Here is a 25,807-nt window from a genome sequence, read left to right on the forward strand (position 1 = left end):
GAAAAGGTTTGCAGGCTGCTGTTTGTGAGGCTGTTCCCTCTTGAGGGGTGTTTTTTCTTTAAACCTTTATTTTTCAGACGTGGCTTCTGTGACCCGGTTAAGGCTCCTGTGTCCTGGTTAAAGGCTCTTTTATGTTTAGCCTTGGGGTTTTTTCCCCACCCCTCATTTTTCTTTTGGCTCTGCTTTTGAACCTCCCACTAGTTATGATTTATGGAGCGCTGTGTCTGTCAATGAACGAAAGTGAAATGGATATTACGTTAAGTACAAAAATCCCATTTATCTTTCGTCCACTGACAGACATCGCTTCAATTCTTCAGACCATTGGCCGTATGCTCTCCATCTCTGAGTAAGACTAGACCGAAACCTTTTTGGTTATGCCCCTGGGGAAGTCCCAAAGGGTATACAGTAAACCCCCCTCCATCGCGGGGGTTACGTTCCGGACCCACCCACAATAAGTGAAAATCTGTGAAATAGAAATACTGTATTTAAATACACTGTAGGCATGTTTTATAACTTTCACTGTACTTTTAAAAGCATTTTTAGGTCTTTAAACACACTTTTTAAACAATAGAAACACATTTAAACACATAAAAGATACTGAGAGACAGAGCAAGAGCAATGGAAAACACAAAAATACTTAATGATTTAATTAGTAAAATATTATTAATAGGCCTTATAGAAAAAAAAAAACGCAAAATACCGGGACCGCGAAAACTTAACCGCGATATAACGGGGCTTTACTGTATCATCACTTCCTGCTGTAGGACACCTGTTTTTTCTGCCTAGTTAGGAGTAAGGACCTGGCTCTCTGCTGGGATCTGTGGTCCTGGCATTTTTTTTCTATTTAAATCATATTTTTTACTTCTTCATTTGGGTACAGCATCGCACGACTGTGCAATTGTCCGTTAAAGTCACGCAGTGCCGAATCGCAAAATAGGGCCTGGTCTTTGAGCAGCCAAATCCTCCGGGGCTTAAGTGGTTAAAAGGTTTTTATGATGTGGGTTTAGTGACACTTTAAGTACCCAATTAAATATTTTCAGTATTTACCTCAGATTTAGAAATTTAACAGTTATAAAGCCTGAGGAATATAGTCGAGAGCTAAATCACACTCCTTCTAATGCCCTGCCTCTAATTTTCTTGACAGGTAAACAAGGAGTGTGTTCGAGGTTTATGGGCTGGACAGCAGCAAGAACTTGTTTTCCTTCGGAACCGCAACCCAGAAAGAGGAAGTATTCAGAATGCTAAACAGGCTCTCAGGAACATGATTAATTCATCTTGTGACCAGCCTATTGGATATCCCATTTATGTATCCCCACTAACCACTTCCTACTCTGACAGCCATGACCAGCTCAAGGAAATTCTTGGAGGGCCAATTAGTGTGGCTAATATCAGGAACTTTATTGTGTCTACGTGGCACAGGTATTACCAAGAAGTGTTTAAAGAAAAAAAAAAAATACTGAGAATAAATATTGTATGCAGATGCTGAAGCTTGACAGACATGAAAACGTTTTGGTTTTGTTTGGGGCTGATGAAGTGGTAAAGAAAACATGTCTTAGGCTGCATTCACACTTGAGCGTAGCGTTTTCGCACGTTTTTACCGTGATTTTTACCACGATTTTCAGGCGTATTTGGAGGCAGGCATTGATATCTATCAAAAACGCTGGTAATCAGCCCAAAAAGAGGCTCATGTACTTTTTTCAGCTACAGGCGTTTTGCTTCAGGCGTTAAAACGCTCAGATGTGAACATGGCCATTTAAATGAATGGGGTTTTACTTGTTCAGCGTTTTGGAACGTTTTTTTTGCGTTTTTGGAGCTGAAAAACGCTCAAAAACGCCCAAGTGTGAATGGAGCCTTAGAAGTTTAATATCTTATGTGGAGAATAAAGCAGTTTACTGTCATGTCACTACTAGAAGGCATTGCTTGGAAAAAGTGTAAGACACTCATCCAGCATCACAGTGAATTTAGAATATAAAGGGCATGTTTTCCTGTAGATAATGTTTTTATCATGGAAATTGCTAGTGTGACAACTAGGTCAAAATGCATAAAGGTCTTTAAAAGACATTTCTGAAAAAACAATTTCTGATGTAGTTAAGTTCTGCTGTGCATTCCTCTGAAAAAAATATGTTGTAAAAGTGCACTTCTCTTTTTACTTCATTTTGCAGTATTAACTGACGTTGTTTACCTGATTTTCTGTTTTCTAGGTTACGAAAAGGTTGTGGTGCAGGGTGCAATAGTGGTGGAAATATTGAAGACTCTGATGCTGGAGGCGGGACCTCCATAAACAGTAACAATCCCTCAAATGCAAATGATACTCAAAGTAGTTTATCACAGGGGGGCATCCCAGGAGTTACAGGACATGTACAGACATCACGCCTTCAACCTCCAGGAGTCCCCCATCCATCAACACTAGGTAAGGGATATCCTTTATTGTCTGAGAGTATGTGCAGATCATGTACTTACACGGCATTAACAGCTTGCCACTGCAGAACACTCTCAGCATACACCACAGACATGGGGTCATATATAGTTTGTTAAAACTAGCTATTCTTAAAAGACTTTTTTTTTTTTTTTTTAATTTTTTTTTTTTTTAATGAGTATAGGTGCATACATAACCATTCTCAACATTTTATATTTCATTCCATTAGATTTTTTTTTACTGACTTTGGTTGGAAATTTCATCTATGCAAACATGCCAGTAAAATACATAATGCTACTTGAGCTCTAGCCCGATAGGAGTTTGAATATCTTTTTGTTAGAGTATTGTGTTTTTAAAAAAAAAAAACTTGTATTTTGATTCAAGACTTTTATTATTGCAGGAACCAGCCACAGTTCCCACTCCATGCAGTCAAGCCTTGTCAGACATTCCCCTGCTCGTGGCTCCGTAGCTAGTCAATCATCGTATTGCTACAACAGTCGTCATTCGTCACTTCGGACATCCAACACAGGATTTGTGCCTTGTAGGCGCTCCTCTACCAGTCAGATTTCTCTCCGCAATCTCCCCACATCCATCCAGTCCCGCCTCTCCATGGTAAATCAAGTAGACCCCACAAGCCAATCAGTTGTGGTAGGTCTTCCTTCCTCCAGCAGCTCCAGTCAGAGTATTCCAGCATGCAAGCGACACACGTTAGTAGGATTTTTGGGAACGGAAGGAGGAAATAACCTCACTGAAACACAATCTTGTGGAAATTCAAGTCCAGCAACACATTCAAGAGCCAAAAAAGAAGATGTTGTATATAGAGTGCAGGTTAGACTACTTTAATTTTTTGTTTGTCTTGATACCAAATTTGTATTCAATTTAATAAGCTTTGCAAGGGAAGGGGCTCCAAATTCTCAGTAAACCTGGATAGCTGTGTTTGCTTTGCAATAGGCATGTTTTTGTTTCTTTAGCTTTTTGTTAAGATTAGAAATCGCAAAAATAACCTCAATTGTTCAACCCTTTCTTATTCCAGTGGTTACAGAAACAGTTGGCAAAAATGCACTATTCAGTTTTTAAGCTAGCCAGCATGCACTGTTCGAATCATTTATGGCCCCCTCTGTGTCCCGCGGTGATGGGACTCTAGTGCTCATGCATGGGACTGACATCACCTCGGCCTGGCCATTTGAGCGGCCAGAGATACGAAATTTAGGCAAAAAGACTGGGCGAAGATAGAAGCTCAGGGGGAGCCATGACAGCGCTGTGCTGGAGGGCTCCATTTTGTAGATGTCATAATGCACTAGTATACAGTGCATACTAGTACTTCTTGACTTAAACCTGCAGGGGGACCCATTATTTTGCCTTATGGAAAATACTTTACTACCGCTTTAATGCAGACTTCTGGGAAAATCAGTAAGCCAATCACATAAGCAGGAAATTACATTTCAGGAGTGTTCTGTACACCAACTGCATACAGAACTCCTCCAGATTGCCATATTGCATAGAATTTTACAGAAAAATACAGCGCTGCAAATTGAAAAGGAAAGGTAATTTTTTACAACACAATTAAAATATTGCTTGTCATAATATATGCTGTTGTTTTTTTTTTTTTTAATTTGCTATTTTTTTGCTCACGAAAGTGAGTTACTCTTTTTTAGTATCCAAAAATAGCCCCATTAATCCGCTTAGGCCACTGGGTTTGGGGAAAGGAAAGTTATACACTTGATTATTACAAGGGCACCTCTATTAAAAGTTTCAGTTTTAAGATGGTTTTATGGTACCTCAACATCGGACTGCTCTTTTAAAATCTATGTCATCTTAAAGTATTTGTAAACACTCACCTTGTAAAACATCCCATTCCGTTTAAAATTGAAATGAAAAGCAAACCTCAACATACAGTTGTGCTCATAACTTTATATACCCTGGCAGAATTTATGATTTCTTAGCCATTTTTATGAGAATATGAGTAACACAAACTTTTTTCACTCATGGTTAACGTTTGGCTGAAGCCATTATTATCAATCAACTGTGTTTACTCTCTTTAAATCATAATGACAACAGAAACTACCCAAATGATCCTGATCAAAAATTTACATACCCCAGTTGTTAATACCGTGTATTGCCCCCTTTAACATCAATGACAGCTTGAAGTCTTTTGTGGTATTTGTGGGTGAGGCTCTTTATCTTCTCAGAAGGTGAAGCTGCCCATTCTTCCTGGCAAAAACCCTCCAGTTCCTGTAAATTCTTGGGCTGTCTTGCATGAACTGCACATTTGAGATCTCCCCAAAGTGGCTCAATGTCGAGGTCAAGAAACTGAGATGGCCACTCCAGAGCTTTCACTTTATTCTGCTGTAGCCAATGGCAGGTCGACTTGGCCTTGTGTTTAGGATCATTGTCATGTTGGAATGTCCAAATACGTCTCATGCACAGCTTCCGGAAATTATGCAAATTTTCCTCCAGTATTTTTTGATCACATTCTGCATTCATCTTGCCATCAATTCTGACTAAATTTCCTGTGCCTTTTGTAGCTCACACATCCCCAAAACATCAGCAAACCACCTCCGTGTTTCACAGTAGGAATGGTCTACCTTTCATCATAGGCCTTGTTGACTCCTCTCCAAATGAAGCGTTTATGGTTGTGGCCAAAAAAGCTCAATTTTGGTCTCATCACTCCAAATGATTTTGTGCCAGAAGGTTTGAGGCTTGCCTCTGTGCTGTTTGGCGTATTGTAAGCGGGATACTTTGTGGCATTTGCGTAGTAATGGCTTTATTCTGGCGACTCAACCATGCAGCCCATCTTTCTTCAAGTGCCTCCTTATTGTGCATCTTGAAACAGCCACACCACATGTTTTCAGAGTCCTGTTTTTCACCTGAGATTATTTGTGGGTTTTTCTTTGCATCCCGAACAATTTTCCTGGCAGTTGTGGCTGAAATTTTAGTTTGTCTACCTGACCGTGGTTTAGTTTCAACAGAACCCTTAATTTTCCACTTCTTGATTATAGTTTAAACACTGCTGATTGGCATTCTCAATTCCTTGGATATATTTTTATATCCCTTTCCTTTTTTATACAGTTCAAATACCTTTTCCTGAAGATCCTTTCACAATTGCTTTCCCCTCAGAATCCAGAAATGTCAGTGCAGCACTGGATGAAAGATGCAAGGGTCTGTCAGGAGTCCAGAAACCCATTGACCTTTCATACACACACACTATTTACAAGCAAACAGATCACAGTTGAGGATGGTTACCTTTTAATAGCCATTCAAACCCCTTTGTGTCAACTTGTGTGCATGTTATCAGGCCCAAATCACCATGGTATGTAAACCTTTGATCAGGGTAATCTGGGTAATTTCTGTTGTCATTATGATTTAAAGAATAAACACAGTTGATTGATAATAAATGGCTTCAGCCAAACACTATCCACGAGTGAAAGAAAAGTTTTTTTGTTATCATTTATGTTGTCTGAAAAATGGCCACGAAATCATAAATTCTGCCAGGGTATGTAAACTTATGAGCACAACTGTATGTGTACAGATCTTTAAAAAAAAAAAAGGGGGGGGGAAGAAGCAAACGCACACTAAGCTTCCTATTGAAACTTTAATCGGGTTTAAACCCTGCTATCCTTTACAGCCAAAAAAAGCTGCTTTGGTTTAATCTGCAACTGCCATGTTGCTAGATATGTGATGAGTTATGACACCAGCCATTTAATTCTTTGACAGTTTGGTTGAGGACACAAGCAAATGTGACCTTTAGCAATCCCAGCATTCCAAAAATGTAACTTTCTCCTACGTCCTCTGACAGACGCAGCCACTTCATAGTTTCCTCACAAATGGGTAATGCGCCCTCTTCAGGAGTAGGCTAGGCAGTGAAACTTCAAAGAAATACTTTTCACTAGACACACCTTTAGGGGCTGTCCCTTCAAACATTACCCCAGACACATCGTGCTTACTTATCAGTTTCTTGCTGCCTAGCTTAGGAGTAGGATCTAGGTTCCCTGCTTGGACTCCGGTCTCATTTTTTATTTTCTTTGAGAAATGTTTTTTATTTTTTCTTTACTCACTATCACTAGCTAGTGTCAGGGGGATCCTCCTGGTGAACTACAAGCGACAGCCGGGCTGGGGTTTCGTACTGGATAATCTAGATCCTTATGGTCTCCCAGCCTGGCCAACGAGCATGAGCAGGTTGTGGTCCGCTCAGGCCTTGCCACAACGGTGCCCTGACGGATGGGGACTAGCCTGCGAAGGGCACTTTCGCCAGGACGCATCAACCTGGGACGCCCTGAGTTGCACCGTACCCCTCTTGGCTGACTGCACCCCCACTCAGGGTGGGAGCCGTACCATATCGGAGCAGAGCCCCATGGTCCATGGTATGGTGAGTGATGCTACGCCCCCTGTGACCCTGGGACAGTCATCTGTGGGGATGATGTGGGCCCACTCCTGGGGATGTCAGAGCTGCGGTCTCTGTGAGGTCCCCCTGGCCTGTCAGGAAAGGTCCTGCCCTCCCTGCTCCCACCGGGGGAGCTGTAGAGGCATCTTAATGCCTGGGGGGGTGAATGACTAGTACCTTGTCCTAGGGGGTTCCCTATGGTGGATTCCCGCGGTGGCCTTGTTCCCTGGGCTCCTGATTGCTGGCGCAGTTTTTGGACGCCATTTTAGGTGTGGGCTGCCAGGTTGTTTCAGTGTAAGGGCAGCAGACATTTTCTGGCCTGGCTGGGTGTTTGATGCAGTTTTTGGGTGTATGGGCGGCAGTCATTTTCCCTGTGCTTTCTATATACTTTATTATGGCATCATGTTTTTTTGGCTCAGAGGAACTTCGGCCTCTAGTGATGTTTTGGTCACTTCCTCCCAGTCAGTTTCACTTTCTGTAGACAGCGTGAAGAGCGGTGGCTGTTACAGTAAGGGGGTCTTCAGTCTTTTTGGGCACTATCCAGACACATTTGACTTCTATCAATTTCTCTGCTAGCTAAAGGCAGACTCTAGCTGTAGCGCGGTTTAGCGGTGAGGACTGCAATCGCGGATTTAAAGGCCAGTGTACCTTTTTTGTAACATTGCTAATATGGAGTCCCCAGAGTGAAAATTTCCCCACTGATCTTATCTGTGCATCCAGGCAATCCGTATCGCCTTCCCTAGCCTCTGTCTGCAGCCATAGAAACTTTGGCGTCCAAAGTAGATCTTGTCATGTCACAAGTTGCTGCTCAAAAAAGGCTGATGCCCTCTCAGTCTTCTGATTCAGAGCCTGATGTGGTTGTCACGGATACTCCCCTCCATGAGGGATACCTGTCCTCACACTCAGACGGCGAGGAGGGTGAGTCCTTGTCCGCTGCAGCGCGGGAACGCGCTTTGGTTGAAGCACTGGTTCGCTCCCGCAAAGCCCAGAAGTCGGCCAGGTTATCGCCTGCCCCGAGGAGTTTCACAAGATCGTGAATGAGCAATGGTGGCGCATTAAGCACGTGCTGGCAGTGCCCAAGCGTTTCCAATGCCGGTTTCTCTTAGACTCTGTTTCTAATTGCTGGGCGGTGACACCTAAGGTTGACCACACTGTTTCGCGGTTGAATAAATCCCCAGTGGTGCCCGTGGAGGACTCCCCGGTGTTTAAGGACCCAGTGGACAGGCGCATGGAATCACTTTCCTGCCACCTGCACTTGACATGGTCACGGAATGGATTAAGGTGCTTAAGAGCAACCTGCTGACTGAGTCGGTTCCCCCGACTCTCATTGAGCTCACGGATCAAATGGCCCAGGCCATGGTGTATCTGTGCGACACCCTCTGGCTCCCCTGATCCTAAGATTGTCTGCGGTGGGGATTGCTTTTCGCCGCATGGTGTGGCTGAAGAGCTGGTCGGCGGACCAAGCGTCTAAGAAGACCGTGTCTGATCTCCCCTTTTTGGGGGAATGCCTTTTTGGTGACTCTTTGGATGAGATGATCAAGGGTCTCACTGGGGGTAGGAGTACTCTTCTTCCCCAGTCCACGAAGGGTAAGGCTCCCCGTGGTAAGCGGAGCCCCTCCTTCAAGGCTCATCGGGGGCTTTTTGGTGCCTCAGAGGCACAGGAGAATGGTAAACCGTTCAAAGCCTCCGGTGGCAACAAGAAGGCTTGGTCAGGTAAGCCCAAGGCCGGTCAATCCGGTGCTGCGGCCAAGTCTTCCTCAGCATGAAGGGACGCCCTCACCCAGTTCAGGGGTCGGGGGACGTCTGCGTTACTTTCAGGAACCCTGGACGTCTTTGATTCAAGACAAATGGGTTCACAAACTTATTCGTACAGGGGTACAAGATCGAATTTCGGTCTAGCCCAGCAGACAGGTTTTTTCCATCATATCTCCGTTTGTCTCCGGATCATTTAACGGATCTCAAGGGGGCAGTGCAAGATTTTCTTGCACAGGGCATTATTGTCCCGGTCCCTAAGCGGGACAGGTTTTGAGGTTTCTATTCCAACCTGTTCAAGGTGCCCAGAAAGGAGGGCAAAGTGCGTCCAATCCTGGACTTCAAATCTCTGAACCACTTTGTACGGGTGCAGAAGTTTCAAATGGAATCCATCCGGTCGGTGGTGGCGTCTTTAAACCAAGGAGATTTTCTGGCCTCCGTCGATTTAAAAGATGCGTATCTGCACATCCCTATCTATGAAGGTCATCAGCGTTATCTCCGCTTTGCAGTAGCGGAAGAGCACGTTCAATTTGTGGCATTACCCTTTGGTCTAGCTTCTGCTCCGAGGGTCTTCACAAAGGTTTTTGCCTCGGTGCTGGCTCTGCTGCGCAATAGGGGGATTGCGGTCCTCGGTTATGTGGACTACCTCCTGCTTCGGGCAGGTTCATGTGCCACTCTGGCGGACGATCTGACAGTCACGGTTCAGAAGCTCAGGGAGTTCGGGTGGACCATCAACGTCCAGAAGTTGTCACTGACCCTGTCAGTATGTCTGGCTTATCTGGGCATGGTCTTGGACTCCGCTCAAGCAAAGGTTTTTCTTCAGAAGACAAACTTCTGACCTTGCAGGGCGAGATCGGGACCCTCAGGGATAACGATCTCTCCTCCCTGTGGACCTGCATAAGGTCCCTGGGGCTGATGGTGTCGGCCTTCGAGGCGATCCCGTTTGCCCAGTTTCACACAAGGACTCTGCAAGCAGAGATCCTTGCCAAATGGAACAAGGACTCTCAGTCCTTGGACAGGATTGTTTGTTTGAGCCGTCGCACGAGGTTGCAGCTTTCGTTGTGGCTTCTGTTGTCCGCTCTGAGCCAGGGCAAGTCTTTTCTGCCGCTGTTGTGAACGGTAATCGCCACAGATGCCAGCCTGACGGGCTGGGGGGGGGGGGGGAGTACTGGGCACTCTTTGTGCCCAGGGAACGTGGTCGAGGGAGGAATCTTCCTTACCGATAAATGTTCTGGAGCTCAGGGCGATCAAACTCTGCCTGCTCCATTGGGCTCCTCAGTTGCACAGGCACCCGATTTGGGTACAGACCGACAATGCCACGGCTGTGGCTTACATCAATCATCAAGGGGGCACGAGGAGTGCCTGGGCGGCCAACGAAGTGGCCGAGATTCTGACTTGGGCCGAGGCGCACGTTCCAGCTCTTTCCGCTGTTCACATTCCTGAAGTGGAGAACTGGCACGCGGACTATCTGAGTTGTCAGTCCTGGGATCAGGGGGAATGATCCCTGCCTCCAGAGGTGTTTCACCTCCTGTGTGCCTGGTGGGGGACACCGGAGGTGGATCTTTTCCCTTCTGAACAGAAAGGTGGAAAGGTTTGTGGCCAGAGCTCGAGATCCTCTGGCAGATGCCTCAGACGCGTTGGTTGTGCCTTGGCCCCGGTATCAGCTTATTTATGCCTTTCCCCAGATTCAACTGTTGTCCAAGTTCCTCCACAGGTTGGCGTTGGAACAGGTGCTGGTGATTCTTGTGGCCCCAGACTGGCCTTGCCGGTCTTGGTTATGCAGACCTCGTAAAGATGGTCGTCGAACCTCCGTGGCGGCTGCCTCTGTGGGAAGATCTGCTGTCTCAAGGGCCGATTTTTCCATCCTGCTTTATGGTCTCTGGCTTTAACGGCTTGGCTGTTGAAGGCCAGGTGTTGACACACAGGTCTCTCCGATGCAGTGATTCCTGCCTTGCTGAGAGTTTGAAAGGCTACTTTCAGGAAGATTTATCGTCGTACCTGGAAGGCGTGCATTGCCTGGTGTGAGTCGCAGGGGTTGTATCCTCGCTCCTTTTCGGTGGCGAGGGTCTTGGCCTTCTTGCAGAAAGGTGTGGACCAATGTATGGCGCTGGGCACGATCAAAGGTCAGGTGTCGACCTTGGCTGTTTTTTTACTTTCAGCGTCCCTGGCGACATTCTCTGATTCGCACCTTTATTCAAGGGGTGCGTCATCTGGCTCCTCCAATGAGAACCCCCTTGCCTCCGTGGGATCTGAATTTGGTTTCGTCCGCTTTGCAACTACCTCCCTTTGAGAATATCAGGGAAGTGTCTCTGCCTGTGTTGTCCCAGAAAGTTGCTTCTGGTGGCTATCGCCTCTGCTCGCAGAGTGTTTGAATTGGCGGCTCTGTCCTGCCGTTCGCCTTATCTGGTCGTTCATAGGGATAAGGTTGTTCTGCGACCCAACCAATCCTTTCTCCCTAAGGTGGTGTCTGCCTTCCACCTCAATGATGTGACTCTGGTTACAAGATCGAGTTTCAGTCTCATCCTCCAGTGAGGTTCTTTCCTTCCAATCTGTGTTTGTCCCCAGACCGCCTGCAGGGTCTCTTCGGGTCGGTGCAAGATTGTTCCGGTTCCAAAATCTGAACCTTTTCAAGGTTTCTTGTCAATCCTGTTTACAGTTCCCAGGAAGGAATGCAAGGTTCATCCAATGCTGGACCTCAGGGCTTTGAATGGCCTCGTGCGGGTACAGAAGTTCTGAATGGAGTCCATTCGTGCGATAGCGGCATCCCCACATAAAGACGCTTACCTTCATATTCCAATATATGTCGGTCATCAGGGTTTCCTCTGCTTTGCCGGCATTACCTTTTGGTCTTGCTTTACCACTTCGGGTATTTACAAAAGTGTTGGCATTGTAGCTGCAGCGGGGGGATTGCGATACTGGGTACCTGGATGCTCTTCTGTGAGCAGTCTCAGACTGCTCTAAAGGACAACCTGGAAATTACTGTATGGACACTGCAGGAGTTTGGTTGGAAATTGAACTTCCAAAAATCTGCTCTGGCTCCGTCCACTAAGTTGGACCATCTGGGTCTGACTCTGAACTCTGCTTCAGCCAGGGTGTTTCTTCCAGGGGAAAAAACTCCAAAGGCTGCAGGATGCGATTTTGGCTCCTGTTGTCCAGCAGTCGATCATTTTTCAGGACTTGCATGTGGGTGCGGTGCCTGATGGTGTCTACCTTCAAGGCGGTTCCGTTTGCACAGTTCCACTCGAGACCTCTGCAAAGAGAGATTCTTGCCAATTGGACAAGAAGCCACAGTCTCTAGACAATCTGATCTGGTTGAGCCGGGATACAAGAGGGTCCCTGATAAGGTGACTTCACTCTCCAGCGCTTCAGTACAGGGGAAGGAAGGAAGGAAGGATTTGCCCTGTTGGACTGTGGTCTCCACAGTTGCCAGCCTCTCTGGATGGGGAGGTGTTTTGGACACGGATGTGTGCTCAAGGGGTCTGGACTTTGGAGGAGTCAAGACTATCGATCAATATACTGGAACTTTGGGCGATAAGATTTGTCTGGCTCATTGGACAAATCGCCTTCAGGAGTGCAAGGTAAGGATCTGTCGGACAATGCCATGGCCTATGTCTATCACCAACAGGGCACAAGAATTTTCCTGGCGGCTCGGGCCTTGGTAGCCAGCTTTCTAAGGTTCAGCTGTGTCTCTGGTGGGGAACTCCAGAGGTGGACCTGTTGGCCTTTCTTCTCAACAGGAAGATACAGAGAATAGTGGCAAGGTCTCGGGATCCTCTGGCCTACATCACAGATGCACTGGTGTCTCCTTGGGGTCAAAATCTTATGATATACGTACGCTTTTTGCCTTGCTAAAAACTTCTGGCGGGTCTTCTGGCTAGGGATCAAGACAGAAGGGAATCCGATCATCCCAGTGGCTCCAGACTGGCCGCGCCGGTCTTGCTATGCCAATCTGGTACGGCTGGTTGCCGATGCCCCTTGGAGACTTTCAGTGAAGATTTATTGGCACAGGGGCCAATCTTTCATCCTGCTTTACTGTCCCTGGCTTTAACAGCTTGGCTGTTGAAGGCCAGGTGTTGCAGGATAGGGGGTTTTCTGAATCGGTGATTCCCATGTTGTAAAAGACTAAAGCATCTACATCTAGGAAGGTTTTACCATCTCGCTGGAAGGCGTACATTGCTTGTTGAGTCTCTTGGGGTTCATACCGGTTCCATTTCGGTGGCTCGGATTTTGACATTCTTCCAAGGTGTTGAGCAGCGCCTAGCCTTAGGTCCCATCAAGGGACAGGTCTTTTGCCGTCCTTTGGCTACACATTCTTTGGTTCAAACCTGTCTTCAGTAGGTTCTCCACTTAGCGCCCTAGTACGGTCTGCGTTGCCTCCATGGGATCTCAATTTGGTGCTGTCGGTTCTCCAGTACCCACCTTTCGGAAATATTCACGAGGTTCCTCTGCTTACATTGTCCCAAATGGTAACTTTCTTGGTGGCTATTACTTCTACTCACAGGGTGTTGGAGCTGGCGGCGTTGTCTTGACGTTCACCTTACCTGGTGGTTCACAGAGATTAGGTGGTGCTTCACCCTTGTCAGTTGTTCCTCCCTAAGGTTTTCTGATTTCCATCTGAATAATGACATTGTGTTGCCTTCCCTGTGTTCTAAGCATGGACATCTTAAGGAGATTGCCTTGCACTCTCTGGATGTGGGTCAGGCGATCAGGGTGTACCTTGCGGCAACCGAGTCGTTTAGGAAATTAGCCTTACTATTTGTTCTTTACGGATGGACTTCTCGAAGGGTTGGTCGTGTCTGCCGCGCCCATTTCCAGGTGGACAAGATGGGCTGTGGCGCAGGCCTATTCCATCAAGGGTCAGAATCCTCTGTTCCTTGTTAAGGTGCTTTCTACATGGGTGCTTCGTGCCTTTTGGGCCTTCTGCCATCAGCGGTGCAGGTTGGCAAGGCAGCCATCTGGTCGTCTGTGCACACTTTCACAAAATGTTATACAATAGCTGTGCTGGCATCTGCGGATGCTGCTTTTGGCTGCAATGTTTTGCAGGCCGCTTTTTGAGAGGATTTTTTTGGAGATTTTGGGAATTTTTTTCTGCTGTTTAAGATAAAAAGCCTTCTGTGTGCAGCAGCCCCCCCTCAATACTTACCTGAGCCCATCTCGATACAGCAATGTTGGAGGAGGGTCTCTGCTGCCCAGGACTCTCCCTCCTCATTGGCTGAGATGGCAGTGTGGTGCCATTGGCTCCTGCAGCTGTCAATAAGTCAGTCAGCTGATGAGGAGAAAGGGGGCCAAGCTGCTGCTGCTCCGTGCTTGAATGGTCACAGAGCTGCGGCTCGGCTCGGGTGCCCCAGTAAGTAGTAAGCTGTCTGCCGTGGGGGCACTCAACCAGGAGGGAGGGGCCAGGAGAGCCAAAGAGGGACCCAAGAAGAGGAAGATCTGAGCTGCTCTGTACTAAACCACTTCACATAGCAGGTAAGTATAATGTGTTTGTTATTTTTAATGGAAAAAAAAAAGTTTCACTTTTAAAGTTGCCTTCTTGATTTCCATTAAGTCTGTTAGGCATGTTTCTGAGTTAGCAGTTAACTCTCGTAAAGAGCCTTTTCTTGTTTTACACAAGGAGACGAGGTGGTTTTGAGACCAAATCTTTCATTTTTACTTAAAGCTGATTTCTATGTTTACTGTCACTTTTACTAGTTTGGTCCAAGCGAACTATGTCCTTAACTAAGTGCTGCACTGGCTCGAAGTGCTGTATGTACTTTCAGCTACATAAAGTACACAGTGCTGGCTTCGACTGTGAGACAGACTTCCCATTTTAGACCCGGAACAAAATTGAGTCGGTCTGGAGGGTGCTCAGCCATTCATAGGTAGATTTGTATTCTGTGAATGAATACAAAGCTTTCTCTGATTATAGTCAGAGATTGTGACATCAGCTCGCCCCTCTGGCTCATTCTCAGTATACAAAGCTGCCTATGAATGGCTGAGCACAGCTTAGACTTTTTGTCCAGGGTGCTAGGAGAAAAGAAAAAAAATGTTGCACTCCCCATAAAATCTTTTTTGCTTGGAGCTCATTGAGGGACACAGGTCCCAACACCCTGTGTTTACTGCTTTATCACAAAACTGGTGTAGGCTGCAGAGAGCTGGTGACTATCAGGGCTGTGGAGGGGGTGGGAATGGCTGGCTCAGGCTCTCAGCGAATCACTGAGAGGCTGAGCCAGTTGCCAGTCCAGGCACCTTGATATGGTCAGAATCCTTTCAGACCTTTCCAGTGCAGAGGGAACTGCGCCCCTGTGATCCATAGGACGACGATAGCCAAAAAGGCTTTGGCTATACTTTTCTTTAAAGCGGAGTTCCACCCTGGAATACTTTTTTTAATAAAAATACCCCCGGGACAGTCGGGGCTAGTTCATTCCACAATGGCTAGCCTCTAAACTGTCCCGGGTTGCACTTACCTTTTAGGACAAATACTTACCTTGAAAAAGTATTGTCCAGTGCTGCCATCTCAGGTGTGGGCAGCTTGAAGCCAGCGCGATCCTCTTCTGCGTCCTCTTCAGTCTTCTTCTGTCCCCCGATGCACTGCACCGGCCCCGACGTCACTTCCGGTGCGTGCGCGTCATCCCTCCACAGCTTCTGGGCATGCCCAGAAGCTGTTTAGAAGGGAATGATGCGCACGCCCCAGAACTGACGTCTGGGCCGGTGCAGGCGCAATGATTCCTGGGAGCGATGACGTTCAGCTCCCAGGAATCATTGCAAAGCCAGGAAGTGACGACGGGCCGTGGCCACCGAGGGGAGGAAGAAGGAAGTAAGGTAAGTATATTTTCTTCTCTACGAGGTAAGTAAAAAAAAAAAAATGCGATTATCTATTTGTTTTTCAGGTGACCCGGAGCGAGAAGATGGAGGCAAGTATCATTTTAGGGTGGAACTCCACTTTAAATTTACATTTCTCTTACGTCCTCCGACAGTCGCTGCCTCCTCTAAGTCATCACTGTTGGGTATTGTCTTCCTGTCCGTAGGAATAGCTAGGCATATAGACTTAGTCCAAAGACAAAAGGCATTAGCATATACACACCAATGGGGGCTGTCCCATCTGGTCAATACCCCCCCTGCATCACCACTCCCAACTTAGTTTTAATCTGCCTAGCGTCAGAAATAGTCAGGCTTCCCTTGTTCTGGGGCTTCAGTCTCAGCCTTCCTAATCTTTTATTTGATTTTCTTTGAAAATGTCAGTTTTTTACTTTACTAGCTGTTTATTTTGTCAGCTTCTAGTGTTAAGCCCCGTACACACGTACCGATCGTCGGCCGAACGATCGGCCGTCTTTTGTCCGAGGGCTGTCTTGTCTGTTGAAAAGCGCAAAAGACTGCACACAAATTTTGTTGGCCAACAACAGCCGACTGCAGAAGTGATGTCATGTGATGGTTAACTTTCCTGGTCTTTTTTCTTTTCCGAGCATGCCCAGTCTTGCAAATCTGCTGTCTGTCAGCCGAATTCTGTACTGACTGGCGAACAATCGGCCGTTCTGGTGTCGGCATACAAACATTTTAATGCTTGCACGACAGATTCTGTTCGGCCGACAGTGCGCTGTCGGCTGTCGGAAGCATCATACTAACAAGCCGAAAATCGGCCAATCGGTCGACAATCTGCACGTGTGTACGGGCCTTTAGTCTTCTCTTCGGAAGAAGATGGATCATGCGGTGCTGGGATTCGGACTGGCCGCCCTGGTTCTCCAGAGCAAAAGGGTCAGATGGACCCCCAGCCCGCCATCGAGCGTTCAGCTATGGTTCGCCCTGGCATTACGAACGACCCATCCCTGTTCGCTACAGGGATGCAGCCGTGAGGTGGCTACCTCACAGGACTCGTCTGCGGTGCTGCAGCGTCATGTCCCTGGCTCATGGCACTCCCTGTCAGATGAGGACAGAGGTTTTCCGTGCATGGAGGCTCCCCACGCCATCTGGTACAGGTAAGTACTTTTCTGTGTGGGGCCTCTGTCTGGGGTGGCAGTCTGTGTTGCTGTGTGTTCCCCATGTCTGTGCCTGTGTGACTCCCTGTGCGATTCCTGCGGGGATCGCTTGTGCAGATCTGTGTGTTGCCTGGGGGTCCCTGTCCCTGTGTCACCTTAGGTGCATGTTGGGGGTGCAGACGTTGGTGCTTGTGTGGCGACCGCAGCGGTGCATTTTCGCGCGGTCCGCCATCATTGATATGGGCACACATGTATAGCTCCTCTGGGGCAATCCTGCATGTCATTTTGGCGCCATCCGCCGCCATTTTGTGGGTGGTGGAACGATCGGTCCGACCGCATGTCGGCGGCCATTTTGGCGTAGTCTCCAATGCATCCCTATGGGGCAGCCATTTTCCCGGGGTCTGGCTTATAGTCCAGCCCTCTCCAGCAGCACTTCCTTTCCATCAGCAGCAAGGACACTGGTAGCAACGCTCTGCGGGCTCTGCAGGTTATCACTTTCAATTTCCCTCTGTATATCGCTTCTGGCTCAGTTTCTTTTCTCCTTTGGGGGTCTTTCATCACTGTAGCGGTAGCGGTGGGCTGCGCACACCTCAGCGTTCTTAAAGGGGACAGTACACCGTTTTTGCACTGTAGTTTGTTTCTGATAACTTGAGCCATGGATTCTCAGGAAAGCAAGTTTCCTCTAGCTTTGGTGGGGGGCCTCAGTTCTCCTGTGGCTCCGCTGCGACCCAATCTGGCTGCTGTAGTAGCGACTTTGGTGGCAAATATGGAAGTGCTGATGTCTGAACGGGCTGCGAGAAAGAGGCCCAGGTTGTCTCTCTTCTGATTCAGATGGGGATATGGCTGCTGCAGCGAGCGTGCCCTTTTCAGGGTCCCGCTCATCCTTAGACCCCCCGGGGTCTGAGGGGGAGGCTGAAATGGAGGGTGTTGATACATCCTCCCCAGGGTCACCTGAAGAACGGGCGACCATGGATTAGTTAATTGTTTGTTAAAGAAACTTTGCATTTAGAGGATGAGCCCTGTCCTCCGGGCGTTGTGTCCTCATTTGGGACGCACAGGACCCGCAAGTCTACGCAGGTTTTTCCCTACCCAGCGGAATTCCATTACACTGTTAATGAAATGTGGCACACGTTAAGACGTCCATTCCTGGTACCTAGTCGGTTCAAATTGCTTTATCCTTTTGCGCCGGCTACGGAATCACGATGGTGTGTGCCTCCACAGGTGGATCACACTGTGGCCGTATTGAACAAGGCTACCTTGGTTCCTACTGAGGATACCCCGGTTTTCCGGGATCCCACGGACCGGCGGTTGGAGTCTCTAGCCCGCCATTCCTATACGGTGGCGGGTTCGTTGCTCAGACCCGTTTTCGCGTCTGTTCTGGTGGCTCAGGCGGTGGCTGATTGGATTAAGATGCTTAGGGGCAATCTTGTGTCGGATGACGTGCCGCCTGCCCGGCTGGAAATGGTGGATCAGATCCACCAAGGAGTCATGTACTTGTGTGATGCAGCCTTAAATGAGGCCCCCTTGGTGGCTCGCCTCTCTAGTGTCGCGGTACTAAACCGGCGACTGATATGGCTGAAGAGCTGGTCGGCCGACCAGTCCTCAAGGAAAACTGTGGCTGATTTTTCCCTATGCTGGCTCTCGCCTTTTTGGCGAGGCGTTGGGACACCTTGGTGAAAGGCGTCACGGGGGGCAAGAGCACTATGCTGCCCCAGAACCCGAAGAACAAGTCTTTCCATGGCAAGCGGGGTTCTGCGCCTAGATCCAATCAGGGGTCCTTTCGTGCCTTTCGGAACCAATCCAAGGGCAAGCCCTTCAAGGCTCAGGGCAACCAGAAGAAGCCCTGGGCGAGTAAGCAGAAGGCCGGCAATGCCGGCTCGGCGGGACAATCCGCCTCTGCCTGAAGGGGCGCCCTCACCCGTTTCAGGGGTGGGGGGACGTTTGCGCGGTTTCCTCCAACCTTGGCTGCTCCGGATATCGGACAGGTGGGTTCAGGAAATCGATCAGGTTACAAGATCGAATTCCTTTCCCGGCCGGCGGACAGATTCTTTCCCTCCAATCTTCATCTGCTTCCGGGGCGTCTGCAGGACTTGCATCAAGCAGTGCAGGACCTGCTTGCTCAGGGAGTGATTGTCCCGGTGCCTCATCGGGACAGGTTTCGGGGGTTTTATTCGAATCTGTTCACTGTGCCCAGGAAGGAGGGCAAAGTGCGTCCTATTCTGGACCTAAAAGCGCTGAACCGCTTCGTGCGTGTTCGGAAGTTTCGAATGGAGTCTCTCCGTTCGATTGTGGCCTCCTTGAGTCCAGGGGAATTCCTGGCTTCGATACATCTGAAGGATGCGTACCTGCACATCCCCATTTTCGAGGGTCATCAGCGGTACCTTCGGTTTGCTGTCGCAGAGGACCACTACCAGTTTGTGGCGTTACCTTTCGGTCTCGCTTCGGCACCAAGGGTGTTTACCAAGGTGTTGGCGCCGGTTCTGGGCCTGCTGCGGGCCCAGGGCATTGCGGTCCTGGGGTACCTGGACGATCTGCTTCTGAGATCGCGTTCCAGCCAGGACCTTGTGCGCGATCTGTCCGTCACGGTACAGACGCTCCAGGAGTTCGGATGGACCATCAACGTTCAAAAATCGGCGTTGTCTCCATCGCTTTGCCTTCCCTATCTGGGAATGGTTCTGGACTCTGCTCAGGCAAAGGTGTTCTTGCCGGAGGACAAGCTCCGGACTTTGCGGGACGAACTCGGGTCCCTCAGGGACAATCCGTCCTCGTCACTCAGGACCTGTATGCGGGGCCTGGGGTTGATGGTGTCGGCCTTCGAGGCGATTCCCTTTGCCCAGTTCCACACGTGGGCTCTCCAGACGGAGATCCTGGCCAGGTGGGACAGACTACCTCAGTCCTTGGATCTGGATGTCTCCTTGAGTCGCCAGACCAGATTGGCTCTTCTATGGTGGATCCAGTCCCCGTCGGTTAGCGGAAGGCAAGTCCTTCCGTCCATTGGTGTGGACAGTGGTTACCACAGACGCCAGCCTGTCGGGCTGCGGTGGAGTCCTGGGCAACCTGTCTGCCCAGGGCACTTGGTCGGAGGAGGAGTCCTCTCTCCCGATAAATGTGCTGGAATTGCGAGCGATAAAACTCTGTCTCTTCCAGTGGTCGGACCGTCTCCGGGGCCTGCCTGTTCGCGTACAGACGGACAATGCTACCGTGGTGGCTTACATCAACCACCAGGGGGGCACCAGAAGTGCTCGAGCCGCCCGGGAGGTGACTGACATTCTGTCTTGGGCCGAGACTCATGTCCCGGCGATCTCAGCAGTTCACATTCCGGGTGTGGAAAATTGGCAGGCCGACTATCTGAGCCGCCAGACCCTGGACCAGGGGGAATGGTCCCTACACCCGGAGGTCTTTCAGATGCTGTGTGCGAGGTGGGTATCCCCAGACGTGGATCTGTTCACATCCCGGCTAAATCGAAAGGTGGGAAGGTTCGTTGGAAGAACGCGCGATCCGTTGGCGGACGCCTCGGATGCGTTGGTGGCCCCTTGGCATCAGTATCGTCTGATGTATGCCTTTCCTCCGATTCAGTTACTATCCCGGTTCCTTCGCAGATTGGTCTCGGAACCGCACATGGTGATTCTGGTTGCGCCGGACTGCCCTCGCCGGTCCTGGTACGTCGACGTTGTTCACCTGGCAGTGGCGCCTGCCTCTGCGGGAAGATCTCCTGTCTCAAGGTCCGATCTTCCATCCTGCTTTACAGTCGCTGGCTTTAATGGCCTGGCTGTTGAGACCTGTGTCTTGAAGGACAAGGGTCTATCCCCTGAGGTTATCCCTACCCTGATCAAGGCTAGGAAATCCTCCTCTGGTAAGATCTATTACCGTACCTGGAAAGCCTATTTCGCCTGGTGTGAGTCCAGGGGGTTCTCCCCTCATTCTTACTCGGTGTCGAGAACCTTGGCTTTCCTCCAGTCTGGATTGGATCAGCGCCTGGCGCTGGCCACGATAAAGGGCCAGGTGTCTGCACTGGCTGTCCTTTTCCAACGCCCCGTGGCGTCTCATTCCTTGGTGCGCACCTTCATTAAAGGTGTGCGACATTTGGCTCCTCCCAGGAAGGAGCCTTTACCTCCATGGGACTTGAACTTGGTTCTGTCCGTGTTACAGCGTGCTCCCTTTGAAAACATCAGGGAGATATTGTTGTCTCTGCTGTCGAAAAAGGTTGCCTTTCTGGTGGCGATCACTTCGGCCCGCAGAGTGTCGGAGCTGGCGGCGTTGTCTTGCCGCTCCCCTTACTTGGTGATTCACGGGGATAAGGTGGTGTTGAGAACACCCCCGTCCTTTCTTCCCAAGGTGATCACGGAGTTCCACCTTAATGAGGAAATTGTCTTGCCTTCGCTTTGTACGAAGCCTAAACATCCGAAGGAAATTGCTTTGCATTCCATGGATGTTGTCAGGGCGATCGGGGTTTACCTGTCGTCTACGGAATCCTTTCGGAAGACGGATTCCCTCTTTGTCCTTCCTGAGGGATCTCGGAAGGGCATGGCTGCTTCTGCAGCAACTATTGCCAAATGGATCAGACAGACCATTGAGCAGGCTTATGCTCTGAAGGAACGGGTTCCGCCCTTCCCTGTTAAGGCGCACTCTACCAGATCTTTGAGTGCGTCCTGGGCCTATTGGCATCGGGCCTCGGTGGCCCAGGTGTGCAAGGCTGCGACTTGGTCGTCAGTGCACACTTTTTCCAAATTCTACAAAGTAGACGTTCTGGCATCAGCTGATGCTTCCTTTGGCCGCAAAGTTCTCAGTGCGGCAGTGCCATGATGGACCCTTAAGTTTTTTTCTGGGTCCCTGGCTGTTGGCATTTGCTTTCCTGGGCTGTTGCTCCTGTTGAGCATTGTTTTCTGTTGCCCAGTTGGTTCTCTTATGGTGCATGTAAGATTCCTTTCTCTGATGTGGGTGCTGCGTTGCCTTTTCTACGGTTGCGTCTCCCACCCCTCATGTCTATACTGCTTTGGGACATCCCAACAGTGATGACTTAGAGGAGGCGGCGACTGTCGGAGGACGTAAGAGAAAACTGAATTTTTGTAAAATCTTACCTGTAAAATTCCTTTCTCTGAGTCCTCAGACAGTCACCACCCCCGCCCCTCTTTTGGGGTTCTTATTACCTACTGATATGCTACCAAACTGAGTTGGGAGTGGTGATGCAGTGGGGGTATTGACCAGATGGGACAGCCCCTATGGGTGTGTATATGCTAATGCCTTTTGTCTTTGGACTAAGTCTATATGCCTAGCTATTCCTTCGGATAGGAAGACAATACCCAACAGTGATGACTTAGAGGAGGCGGCGACCGTCGGAGGACTCAGAGAAAGGAATTTTACATGTAAGATTTTACAAAAATTTGTTTTTTTTTGTTTTGTGAAGCCGCTTAAGGATGTGTAAACATTTTCTCTTTTTAGGACGTATGCTCTTCGTAGCTATTGCATATTGACACACTTTTGCTCTCCTTAGATTGTGGATCCAAGCCAGGTGCTTGAAGGAGTCAATATGTCCAAAAGGAAAGAACTGCAGTGGCCTGATGAGCTGGTGCGGCTAAAATCCGGAAAAAATAGCTGGAAGGACTGGAGCCCTCAGGAAGGCATGGAAGGCCATGTAGGTTTCGCAGGTTACTATTAATATCTCCAAAGGAGAAACATTTGTTGTCCTTTAGGCTTAATTGTATAGCTGACGAAATGAAAACAGAGCTTTGCGGACATTTTAAGTTAATAAAGTTTTTTGTTTTTTTATATATATATATAGCTAAAGGTGGAAAATTTTGCTCATGAGAGTTAAATACTGTTCCATATATTATGGGTGGGAAGTTTAAGAATCACTCAATGTTTCAGATGGGAGACATTGTTGCACTGCTGCTTTAATAAACAGGGAGTATTGTAAATAAGAGTTTTTGGTCATAATTTACATCAGAAGCTGTGGACTTTTCCAGCCACAGCACACTTTTGTTATTTTCCAACACATATAAAATTAGACTAATGTAAGTTTTCATTTTTTTTTTCCTTATAAGCATTGGTATAAGCAATGCTAACGTGATCACTCTTATGAATATTTCACCCAATCCTCCACATGGAACACACACAGGAAGATGGAACCTGTACACAGGAGTACTGTGCCTGCCCGATGTCGCATACTTTACAACTTTTTATTTACCCTAATCCAATTTGTCAAATCAAAATACATATACTTTTTTTTTTTTTTTTTTAATTTGAAAGGAATATCTGAAGTTTGAGCTGGCAAAGAAAGTAAAGGCAATGTATAAGTTCTAAAGCTGCTAATGCAGTCTGCCTTGCAATCATGGTTTCAAGCCTACAATCTACAACTTGCTTCTCTCCTCTAAGCATTTCTTTCACAGCATGGTCACCCCTTCTCCCCCAAGTAGCTTTCTTAAAGTTAGACACTAAAGCTTTAAATGGAGCCTGTCAGGACAGACACATTGCTACAGTTGACTTGTTTTTGAAGTTGCTGTTTCTAGGGCGGTCAACCTGATGGCATTATAAAAACTTGCTGGTTTCAGTACAGTGACTAACCAAATCATGAAGAAAGGATGTGGATGACAGCAATGTAACATGTGCTTTCAAAAATTCCCTCACTATAGAAGCTCTAAGGCCCCTTTCACACTTGTGCGACTTCAAAGTCACGCAATTTTACCGCGATTTTGCTGCAACTTTTTTCCCGCGAGTTTGACTGGGCTTGAATGTCTTTGGCCTTAAAACGCTTCAAAATGTGCCAAAGTAGTGCAGGGACTACTTTGAAGTCGGTGCGATATACAGATATGAATGGTACTCATTGGAAATAATGGAGAATGACTTGTCATGCGATTTTGCAGTCCCAAATTGCATGACAAGTCGCACAAGTGTGAAAGGGGCCTAAGGGTTTCTTTTCCTAATAGGATGCAAGGGTACTTAGTGACACACTGTATAACCAGTCCGTAGTCTGTTTTCTCAGCGTATTTATTGGTAAGCCAGTTGCTGGAATGCGTGGGTTATTGCTTACCACTCCACTTTAGCCGTAATCAAAGAAGCCTTAAAGTCTAATTCCATCTAAATATTTTGATAAATTATTTCACTTTAACTACTGGATCTTCAATGTATTGTTATAACTGGGCCCATTCATACCAGCAGTGACTTAAATTACCTTCATATTAAAGCCCAAACTACCGTCAAAACATTCCTCGGTAAAAAAAGGAGTGGTTAGAACATCTGTTTGCTTATTACTATCTGTCATCCTGTCTAAGTGAACAGTGCTCCCGTCATTTCATGTTCTGTTGTCAAAGGGATGTTAATTGAGGTGCAATATCCAACAGAGTCACAGACTGCAATAAGAGCTTGACCTAGTGGCAGTTAAAGTAGATAAATGTAGAAGTATTTACCTTTCAGCATGCTGCATGCAATAAGGATTGTTTTAGATACCTAAAATCAAGATTAAAAATGTGTGTATGTGTAAGTACTCACACACCCACCCTCTGAATGGCTTGGGCCTCTTAGTGCAGGTTCTGAAACCTGAATTTACATTCCACCTGTCCATTCAGTCAAAAACTGTTCTCTCAAATACAGAACAAGAACTGCAAGTATCTAAGGGGTCCCCTCTATTACTCCAAGCCCAAATCTGTCACCAGTGAGTTTTTATTTTAATAAAAGGTTTTTCAGTGTTGCATGACAGGTCCGTTTAAATTTATGAATTAGAACCTGTGTGTACTTTGTAACTTCCTTTGTCAAATGGACCAAGTAACATGCAAGTGACTTAACATGTCAAGATTCCTAATGCTAGCTTTTCTCTTTGATCTTGTTCCCTTCTCTCTTTTTCTGTTTTCTTGTATTGGTTTCTACAGGTAATTCACCGCTGGGTGCCTTGCAGCAGAGACCCTTGTAATAGGTCCCATATTGACAAAACAATCCTACTGATTAAGATTGAGGACAAATATGTGGCTGTGATTGAGACTGGGGTGCTTGAGCTTGGGGCCGAAGTGTAAGCCTGCCTTTCAGTCATCTTTTCAAGCTTACAGAAAGGAGAGAACTTTTACTCTGTTGGGACTTTTAAGGGCTCCAATGCAGCCCAGATATGTACATTTATTTTTCTGCGTTTGTTTTAAGCATCCGTGGATGTTCACCTGCATAAAAAATATAAAACCAGAAAGTTATAAGACCATTATTTTAAATGTAAAAACAAAATAATGCTATGCATTTCATATGCTTTAAGTCAGAAAAATATTGTATTTCTCCATTCAGAATATGATCTTCATATTTTTCTAATTTATTTGCCAAAAAATAATTGCCATGTCTCATGTTGTAGCATGTCTTTTTTTTTTTTTTTTTTTTTAAATCCTTTTACGGTCATTTTTCTCCCAACTGCATAGGGATCCGTTTATCTGCAAACTGTAAAATGTTTTGTACACCGCAGAAGACTACATCTTATTTTCATTTTCTTTTTACTGTGGCAAAGTCCTTTTTATTGAGGAAACTGCACTAAAGCATTCTTTTTCCTACAACAATGCACTAAGAAAAAACTGATATTGGTCAGAGTGTTTTATTTATAAATATATATATATAGATATAAATATACAAAGACAAGTATGGTAAATTAAAGTGATTTTATGAAGAAAAAGGCTGTGCCATTGGTCTATACTCCTCTATACTGAAGCCATGCATTCAGTGTGCAGAACAGAAAATACGTAGTATTCCCCCCCAAAAAAATCTGCCTACCTTTTTGGATTTCTCAAATTAATATTACCCCCCCCCCCCCGCCCCCCAAGGTAATGTGATGGAATGTGTTGTGGCATGACATAGAAGCATATAAATATGTTTGCAGAAAACTTGGCCCTCCGCAGTAAGGCCAGCCACCCATATATCTCTTTGGCTGGTAGGTGAAGTGATACTTGCCTGAAAAGTTAGACAGTAGCTGTTATCAGTATCTGGTTCGCCTAGCTTCTTCAGACGCAAGAAATTCTCAACAGCTTTAAGGTTTCATGCACCATTTGACCTGTCCACCTTTCTGCTAAACTAATTTAGGCCCACTTCACACCAGTGCAGTAATGCACGTTACCATTCTCTGGTGCAGATTTCTTTATAAATGCCCCCCCCCCCCCCGAAACGCCTCCCTAGCAGTTGTGCACTGCACTGAAAATGCTTAATGAACAATTTTTGGTTCGTTCGTGCATTAGGAAGGCCATTAAAATGAAAGGGCTGCTGTAACACATCTTACAATAACATTCGTAAGTTTAATGCGTCTGCAGGAAGACAATGCTGGTGTGAATGGGGCATGAATTTTGAAGTGTA

At 47.3% G+C, this 25,807-nt stretch overlaps 1 protein-coding gene across 8 annotated transcripts in view; it reads left to right on the plus strand.

Annotated features, from left to right (window-relative positions):
* The window catches only part of PCNX1 (pecanex 1), a 388,730-nt gene extending 363,516 nt beyond the window's left edge, over nt 1-25,214 (plus strand). For all 8 annotated transcript variants that reach the window (XM_082275578.1, XM_082275580.1, XM_082275581.1 and 5 more), the window contains 5 exons: nt 1,145-1,419; nt 2,202-2,410; nt 2,817-3,244; nt 21,993-22,133; nt 24,364-25,214. In XM_082275578.1, the coding sequence (XP_082131704.1) occupies nt 1,145-1,419; nt 2,202-2,410; nt 2,817-3,244; nt 21,993-22,133; nt 24,364-24,504 (1,194 nt within the window). In that variant the 3' untranslated portion in view covers nt 24,505-25,214. The remainder of the gene's footprint in view (nt 1-1,144; nt 1,420-2,201; nt 2,411-2,816; nt 3,245-21,992; nt 22,134-24,363) is intronic.
* Nucleotides 25,215-25,807: the final 593 nt, after the last annotated feature.

The sequence above is a fragment of the Pelophylax lessonae genome (assembly GCF_965119305.1).
Source record: "Pelophylax lessonae genome assembly, chromosome: 13".
NCBI lineage: Eukaryota > Metazoa > Chordata > Amphibia > Anura > Ranidae > Pelophylax > Pelophylax lessonae.